The following is a 9,216-nucleotide window of genomic DNA, read 5'->3' on the forward strand; positions in this document are numbered from 1 at the left end:
ATAAATTAATTTAATATTTCCATTATTTATAATAAAGCACACAGGGCTGTGTCTGGGCCACAATAATCAGCACTGGGACCTCTGCACAGAGTCATCCTCCTGGGTAGATGAGATCATATAAAGAGCTCAGGATTTATATCTTTGTATATTTAAGTCAGACCATACAGATAACAGAGCACGCACGGGGTCTCCTTTTTCTCAGTCATTCCCTAGATCTTTCTAATATTGTCTCTAAATTCCAAGACTATTTATTTTCGAAAGCCTCAGAAAAAAAAAATGTCAATTGATCATGAAATTGATTTTTTTTGCCTCCTGAAAAACTCATTTAAAAAAATGAATTAAACTTTGCTGGATTAAAAGAACATTTGATCGTACATTGCACGTAGCAATAACCTTTACGATGTGTTCAAGTCTGTAGTTCATGATATAATTCAGGAGATAAATTAGGGAGGTAAAATAAGAAAGAATAAATGAAGAACACTCATGATTATAAAGGTAAGGTTGTAAATGTCATGTTTTATTACATCTGTCTTGAAAAGTCCCAGGTACTTATTGATGTTGCAGTTGGGCTCATATACATTGGCCAATCTATGTGCTAAGTACTTTCTTTTTACTGTAGATTTTCCTATAGGAACTTTTGCATTTCCAATTTTTCAAAATTTACCAATGTTCTATGGCAGTAATACAGTTCCAATTTTCCAGATGTGCCATTCTAAACAATTCAGAGCCGCTTTATATTTTCTTGAACTGTTAAGTTATCTGGCACCTATTCACACTAGTAAGGATGTATTGGTCAGTTTTTTTCTGTTTCCAGCTTAGTAGATCGGTTGATCACTGATTAATAACCCTCATGGTAAAGAAACCTTGTCTCCTGAAGATAGCAAATATTTTTTTCCTACAGCGGGGTTTAAATAGAAAGGCTTTTCACCAAGACTACAGTGAAACCTCTGACGAAGACCACCTCTCACTGTCAAGCTTGGCTACATTGCCAAGTTCTTCATGAACTTTTCACAGTTGTTGACTACTTTGAGATGATAACCCAATTTAAGAATGCTATCCTTTAGTGCAATTTTGATTGGTAAATGGTGATAAAAGAGACTGTCAAAGCTTAAATTCAGCAGTTGATTTGAATTTAGAAAGAAAATTTGCAAAGAAGTTATTTGATATAAAAAAAATTGCTTATTATACGTTGGGATCCCAAATCCTAAATTATAATAACCATAAAGTGTAAAAAAGAACATAACACCCCCCTCATTGCTCTCCTGTCCTGTCACAGTAGGGTATTTTCTCGGCCTCTAATTCATCCAGTCTCTTCTATCGTCTGGTGCCTGACGTCATGATGTATGCCACTTGAGGCAATCACTAGTCCTCGGGCAAAGCACGTCGTGGCTTTGTAACATCAAAACTATTGTAGTCACTGAAAGTCCCACTGCAGAATAAATAGGCAGAAGAGGATGTTATCATTATTATTTATTTATATAGCACCATTGATTCCATGGTGCTGTACATGAGAAAGGGTTGCATACAAATTACAGACATCACTTACAGTAAACAAACTAACAATTAAAGACTGGAGGGGTGACTACCCTGCACTTGCAGGCTTTGGTAGTGGTGAGGAGGCAGCATGGTCAGTGCGCTGAAGGCTTTCCTGAAGAGATGGGTTTTCAGGTTCCGTCTGAACGATTCGAATGTGGTTGATAGTCATATTGGGGCAAAGAATTCCCCAGGATGGGGGATATTCTGGAGAACTCTTGGAGGCAGTTGGGTGAGGAGCGGAGAAGTGTGAAGGGGAGAAGGAGGTCTTGGGAGGACAGGAGATTACGTGAGGGAAGGTATCGGGAGATTAGTTCAGAGTTATATGGAGGAGACAGGTTGTGGATGGCTTTGTAGGTCAGTGTTAGTAATTCGACTGGATATGCTGAGGGAATGGGAGCCAGTGAAGAGATTTGCAGAGGGATGAAGCGGAGGAGTAGCGTGGAGAGAGATGAATTAGTCGGGCAGCAGAGTTAAGGATGGACTGGAAAGATGCAAGCGTGATAGCAGGGAGGCCACAGAAAAGGAAGTTGCAGTAGTCAAGGCGGGAGATGATGAGGGCATGCACAAGCATTTTAGTAGATTGACGGTTGAGGAAAGGACAGATTCTGGAGATATTTTTGAGCTGGATGCGACAAGGAGGTGGAGAGAGCTTGGATGTGCAGTTTGAAGGACAGGACAGAGTCTAAGGTTACTCCGAGGCAGCGGACTTCCGGTATGGGGGAAAGCGTGATGTCATTAATTGCGATAGATAGGTCATGTATGGAACATCTATGAGATGGAGGAAAGATGTTGAGTTCAGATTTATCCACATTGAGTTTGAGGAAGCGAGAGGAGAAGAAGGATATGGCTGATAGACACTCCGGGATTCTGGACAGCAGAGAGCTGACGTCTGGGCCAGAAATGTAGATCTGAGTGTCATCAGCATAAAAGTGGTACTGGAATCCATGGGATTTTATGAGTTGTCCCAGGCCAAGTGTATAGATTGAGAAGAGTAGGGGTCCTAGAACAGAGCCTTGGGGGGCTCCAACAGAGAGAGGGTGGGATGAGGAGGTAGTGTGGGAGTGGGAGATGCTGAATGTGTGGTTGGAAAGGTATGAAGAGATCCAGGATAGGGCAAGGTCTTTGATGCCAAAGGAGGAGAGGATCTGTAGTAGGAGGCAGTGGTCAAATGTGTCAAAAGCAGAGGACAGGTCTAGAAGGAGGAGTACAGAGTATTGTCGGTTAGCTTTGGCTGTAAGTAGGTCTTTAGTAATTTTGGTCAGGGCTGTCTCAGTTGAGTGATGGGTCGGAAACCAGATTGTAGATTGTCAAAGAGCAAGTTAGATGAGAGGTGGGAGGAAAGTTCAGCGTGGACGTGCTGCTCCTGGATTTTGAAAGCGAATGGAAGCAGCGATATTGGGCAATAGCTGAACATAGCTGTTGGGTTGAGGGTTTGCTTTTTAAGGATAGGTGTGATTGTGGCATGTTTGAAAGCAGAAGGGAAGGTGCCAGAAAATAGTGATAGGTTGAAGAGGTGGGTTAGGGATGGGATAAGTGTGGTGGTGAGGTTGGGGAGGAGGTGGGATGGGATGAGGTCAAGTGCACAGGTGGTGAGGTGCGATTTGGAGAGCAGACAATTAAGCCCCAATTCAGTGATCTTGGAGAGGGAGGTTATGGGGTTTGGGCATTGGTCTGGTATACAAAGGGGTTGTGGTGGTTGAACAATGAAGACTTGCCTTGTTTGGTCAATCTTATTTTTAAAGTGTGTGGCAAAGTCCTCAGCAGATGAGGGAGGTTTTGAGGGGGCAGTGGGGGGCGGAGGAGGGAGTTAAAGGTTTTGAATAACTGTTTGGGGTTGTAGGATAGGGAAGATACGAAGGTTGTGAAGTAGGCCTGTTTAGCAGAGGTGAGAGCAGATTTAAAAGCGAGTGTGGCTTGTTTGAATGCAGTGAAGTTGTCTTGCGAAAGTGTTTTCTCCCAACGCTGCTCTGCAACCCTGGACAGTTGCCAGAGCTTTTTAGTGGTGTTATTGTGCCAGGGTTGTCTATTGATACATCACACTCTGCCATGGACGAGAGGGGCGACCGTGTCAATAGCTGATGCGAGAGTGGCATTGTAGAAAGCAGCTGCACTGTCTGTGTCATGGAGTGAGGATATGGATGCCAGTGGTAGGATAGAGTCAGAGAGCATGTGGGAGTCTCAGTGTGCAAGGTTTCTGTGGGGGTGCGCATGTTGCTGGACATGGGTGAGCGGTGAGGAGGACAGGGATGAAAAAGTGAGCAGACGGTGGTCAGATAGAGGGAGAGGGGAGGTGTGAAGTTAGATAGAGAGCAGAGACTAGTGAAGACCAGATCTAGGGTATGTCCGTCTGTGTGGGGGGCTGTGGAGGACCACTGAGTAATTCTAAAAGGTGAAGTAAGGGACAGAAGTTTGGAGGCTGTTGACTGAAGGGAATCAGTGGGGATGTTGAAGTCGCCCATGATGATGGTGGGAATGTCAATAGAGAGAAAGCAAAGAAGCCAGGTGGAGAATTGGTCAATAAAGGCAGTGGCCGGGCCTGGAGGTCGCTATATGACGGCTGCTTGGAGGTTGGAGGGAGAATAGATGCGGACAGAGAGGACTTGAAAAGAGGGGAGGATAAGGGAGGGTAAAAGTGGGATTGGTTTAAAGGTGTAGTTTGACGAAAGGAGAAGACCCACTCCTCCACCATGTTTGTTGCCGGGGCGAGGGGTGTGGGAGAAGTGGAGGGTGTTAGCCATGTTTCTGTGAGGCCGAGGAGGGCAAGATTGTGAGAGATGTTTCACAAAGGAGAAAAAAATAGACTGGACAGTGCAGAGGAATGAATGGTGGTCATTGGCAATTGGCAGGACAAGTCAGAGGCAAGGTAAGTATCATTATTTTAATTTCTGATCTCCTGGACAAGGCAGATTGCAAAAAAAACAGATTCCAGAGAATCCAAATTATTTGAAAAATTCAAGGTAAACTCATGTCTAGTGGCTATATTAAAGGGAATCTGCCCTCTCCAGAAAAAGAATTTACCTACATACAGTATATATTGATAGCATATGTGGGCAAAGCAGGCTGTCAATCATTGTGCTGGGATGGGAATGCAATGCACTCACTTCTTGGTGAGCGGTGACAGTAATGACTTCCTGCACTGCCCCAATTACTGTAAACTAGCTGGTGAATGGAGAATCAAATTTAATTTTTACTAGTAGCTGCTTCCCCAGTAAGCTGCCTAGATATAATTTCTCTGCTATTACCACAATATCTACAAGTAAATAGCATATCAAGAGGTGGCAGTTCTCTTTAAAGCATCTATCGAGGTTGTAATGAGAACAGAAGCAGCACATGGATCTCAAAGGCAGAACCATTTAAACAACGAGAAGTTTAGAAACAAAAAAGATTAAGGTCATGGAGTAAAAAAAAAGAGAAAATGCTAAACTAAATGAGTCCTCCATGAAAAATAACTCAAAACACTTCCTGTGATTGCAAACCTGAAAATCATATTTTGAATTTCAAGAAAAATGTTGTAGTATGGTTGTGCCTTATTAGGGTCTTGCCTCTAGTTATATATTACCCTCTTTAATTTTAATGTCACCACAGTTGTCTCTAATAATACACAAGTGGTCGTGTTTATATTGTCTGGACTGACTGATGATGACGAACTAAAAGCTGTCCTCTTTATATTATTTGTTTTCATCTACCTTGTCACTATATTCTCAAACCTTGCCCTGGTGGCTATTATTTACAACGCCTCTAACCTCCAGAATCCGATGTACTACTTTCTCAGTTACCTTTCATTGGTGGACATCTTCTATTCATCAACCATAACCCCTAAAATGCTTTCAGACCTTGTGTCTTTGAAGAAGACCATTTCCTTTGAAGGTTGTGCTCTCCAGTTCTTCTTCTATGCTGGTTTGGCCTCCATAGATGGCCTTCTTCTCTCCACTTTGTCCTATGACCGCTATGTTGCCATCTGCCACCCTCTCCATTATGTCTCCATAATGACTAGGATGAAATGTCTATGCCTTGTTTTACTTTCCATCTGTTTTGGCTTCTTACAGTCCTCCATACAAACCGGCTGTGCTTTCAGTCTTCAGTTCTATGGGTCCTACCAAATTGACCACTTCTACTGTGATGCTCCTCTAATCCTCAGGTTGTCTTACTCAGAAACATCTACCTGTGACATAGTCACTTTCTTTATAGTCAGTGCTTTGGGAATGGGTATATTGATGACTATTTTTCTGTCATACTTCTTAGTCATTCGCTCAATTTTACGTATACCATCAGCAGAGGGCAAGAAGAAAGCCTTCAGCACTTGTTCGTCACATCTCATATGTGTTGTGATGTACTCTGGAACCATATTTTTCACCTACCTGCATTCTCCTTCCAGTGTCTTATCCATACAAGACAAGGTTGCTTCTATTTTTTACACAGCAGTGATCCCAATGCTGAACCCCTTTATATATAGTCTGAGGAACCAAGATGTGAAAAGGACCATCATATCGTCAGTTCAGAAGCTGTTAGCAAACTGTATAAAATGTTCTTAAAAAAAATTAATTTGTATCAATGTGTAGGGAAGTTTGAAGTCTGTTTAGAAGTGATCACTGTGAAACCCAGAGCACAAGAACTGCGATCGGCACGACAATGGCTCCAACTTTAGCAAAAAGGTTTTTGAAAGTTTGGCAGCTTAGGACAAGGAACACATTTATAACATAAAAAATCTGTCAATATCAAATATATAGTACCGGAGTTGATTTATCGATGATGTGTTGGTGGTATTATCTGGTACTGATTAACAGTTTAATGATTTCATAAAATAAATCAATTGTAATAATATAAATATGGAATTTCTAGAACAATTTAGGAATAATCTGGTGGAATACTGACATGTCAGAATTGAAATAAAGGATTCAATGATTATTACAAGCGTTTTTAAAAAAGCCTAAAGTTGTAAATGCTTTGTTACATGTTAATAGTTACCATCCAGAATAAGTGAAATGATCCCTAAAGTATGGCCAGCTCTCATGACTGAGGATCGTTAATAGTCCATAAGGGTTCTTCCTGGAAACATGGGAGCTAGCAAATAGGTTAAGTGAAAGGCTATAAGATAATACAATTATGAAAGCGCATAAAAGAGCTCAAAATCAAGATCATAGACACATACTGTATGGGCTAGGGGAACACAGCAAGTAATAGAGCGATTGATACAAGGTCCATTCGCAGCCCGGTGACCACCGTGCAGGGATACCTGCTGCAAAGTAATGGCAGATGGACACTGAGCTCACACGTGGGTTAAACTTCACCCCATGTGAAATGTAAGCGACCTCTGTTGCTTCACTTAGTCATGCTGTACACAGAAACTAATACCCTAACTAAGGTTGTGTTTGCTCTGTAACTCTTCTGTGCTAACCGCACACATGAAGGAACCAGATGCTAAGCCAAGGCTAATTGCCCCCACTGACGCTAGCTGCCTGCCTGAGTGTACAGCCCCATGGCTAAAGAGACGCACACCACATATATACAGAGTGGTATTATTATTAGTATCCACTGGCAACAACCACACACAAATGATACTAGCGCATGGTCGTGCTGCCATGCGAACCTTTTATAGTGGTAGCTCTTCAGGACCTTCCTAGTGGACCAATAGGAGCTGCAACAGGACCTGAGTGTGTGACCCCACAACCTCCAATGAGAGGTCATCAATTGAGCATGCTCAGAAGGAGAAAGCAGGACTTAGTCCCAGGAGCGCCTGCTCGCCGCTGAACAGTACTAGTTACAATGGCTGAACCTGGAAGGGCAGCAGTAACATGACGTACAGTATCTGTCCAAGCCAGGCGCTGGGACTGGTGTTTCCATCGAGCAGGCTCCACTGCTGCTGGAGAAAAGTGGGAGACCGCAGCAGACATGGTTTGTGAGTCCCCCTGTGCAGCGGCAGGAACTCGACATCTAACACCCCGGTGTTGTGATCGACGTTATTAACGGTATAGCGGCCACCACAAAAAAAAATTGGTTTTAAATTTAATTTCTCTCTCCTCTGATGTAATCTCAAAAGAGAGAAATATGGTCCCCGACCCCCCCGTTATCTTTGCTGTCCCTGCAACCCCCCTGTGATGTCTCCCGGGCTGCTGGCATCTTCTTCCGGGGGAAAATGTAAATTTTTTCCTTCCACATTGCTTTAGTGCTTGTGAAGCACCTGAAGGGTCAATAAACTTCTTGAATGTGGTTTTGAGCACCTTGAGGGGTGCAGTTTTTAGAATGGTGTCAATTTGGGGTATTTTCTGTTATACCGACCCCCCCAAATTTTCTTTAAATGTTAAGTGGTCCCTAAAAAAATGGTTTTATAAATTTTGTTGTAAAAATGAGAAATCGATGGTCAAATTTTAACCCTTATAACTACTTAAGAAAAAAAAATTGTTTCCAAAATTGCGCTGATTTAAAGTAAACATGTGGGAAATGTTATTTACTAAGTATTAAGTATTTTGTGTGACATAGATAGCAAGTCATACGCGATCTGCCGCGCTCAAGGGTGGAGAGTGGCTGATCGCGGCCACATATCAGCTTATTATCACAGCTGACATCTGGCACTATGTTCCAGGAGCAGTCACGGACCGCTCCCGGCATGTTAACCCCTGGAACACTGCGATCAAACAAGATCTCAGTGTTTCGGTGGCATAGGGAAGCATCAACACCCCCTTAGAAAGGGAAAAATAATAAAATAAAAAATGTATTTATTTCTGTTTTCCTATTAGGATTAGGGCTAAAGTTAGGTTTGTGGCTAAAGTTACGGTTAGGGTTGTGGCTAAAGTTAGTGTTGGGGCTAAAGTGAGAGTTAAGGCTAATGTTAGGGTTAGGGTTGTGGCTAAATTTAGGGTTAGGGCTAAAGTTAGGGTTGGGGCCAATGTTAGGGCTTCGGAATGGGCTAATGTTAGGGTTGGGGCTAGAGATGGGTTAGGGTTTGGATTACATAAAGGGTTGGGATTAGGGTTGGGATTAGCTTTAGGGGTGTGTCAGGGTTAGAAGTGTTGTTATGGTTAGGGTTGGGATAAGGGTTAGGGGTGTGTTGGTGTTAGGGGTGTGTTGGGGTAAGGGGTGTGGTTAGGGTTGGAATTAGGATTAGGTTTCAATAACCTGACCATCACATCCAAACATAGACTAAGTGTGAACAGGTGCTGAACCTAAAGTTGCCAACTCGTATACAGTCAAGTAAATAAGGCAGCACACTGCAGTGCTCAAACATGCAAACATGAAACACGAAAATTGAACTGCATTACTGCACTAGAAATATGAAAAATTAGAGCGTTTAGCGCATAAAAATGGCCAATTTTATGTGTACCTGGTAGCCACTTTACGGCATCTCTCTTATACCAGGTCCTACACTTGCCTTTCCTCGCTGAGAATAAACGTCTCCATCTGAATGGGTACCTGTGAAACCTCTTCTTAGACTAAAATTCTCTCTCTCTATGGAGGGGTATTGGACCTGCTGTAATTAAAACACCTGTGGCTAGGAGGCGGAGTGCTCGATCAGAAGGCTAAAGAATACATTTCAAAAACCTGACCGTCACATCCAAACATAGACTAAGTGTGAACAGGTGCTGAACCTAGAGTTGCCAACTCGTATACAGACAAGTAAATAAGGCAGCACACAGCAGTGCTAAAACATGCAAACATGAAACACGAAAATTGAACTGCATTACT

General features: G+C 42.7%; 1 protein-coding gene across 1 annotated transcript; it reads left to right on the forward strand.

The window, feature by feature from the left end:
* Positions 1-346: 346 nt before the first annotated feature.
* Positions 347-6,323, forward strand: LOC138667547 (olfactory receptor 5B21-like). The gene is made up of 2 exons (XM_069755712.1): positions 347-495; positions 5,122-6,323. The coding sequence occupies exons 1-2, from the start codon at positions 471-473 to the stop codon at positions 6,066-6,068; spliced, it is 972 nt and encodes a 323-aa protein (XP_069611813.1). The 5' UTR covers positions 347-470; the 3' UTR covers positions 6,069-6,323.
* The last annotated feature ends 2,893 nt before the right edge of the window (positions 6,324-9,216 follow it).

Source organism: Ranitomeya imitator, chromosome 2, assembly GCF_032444005.1.
Source record: "Ranitomeya imitator isolate aRanImi1 chromosome 2, aRanImi1.pri, whole genome shotgun sequence".
NCBI lineage: Eukaryota > Metazoa > Chordata > Amphibia > Anura > Dendrobatidae > Ranitomeya > Ranitomeya imitator.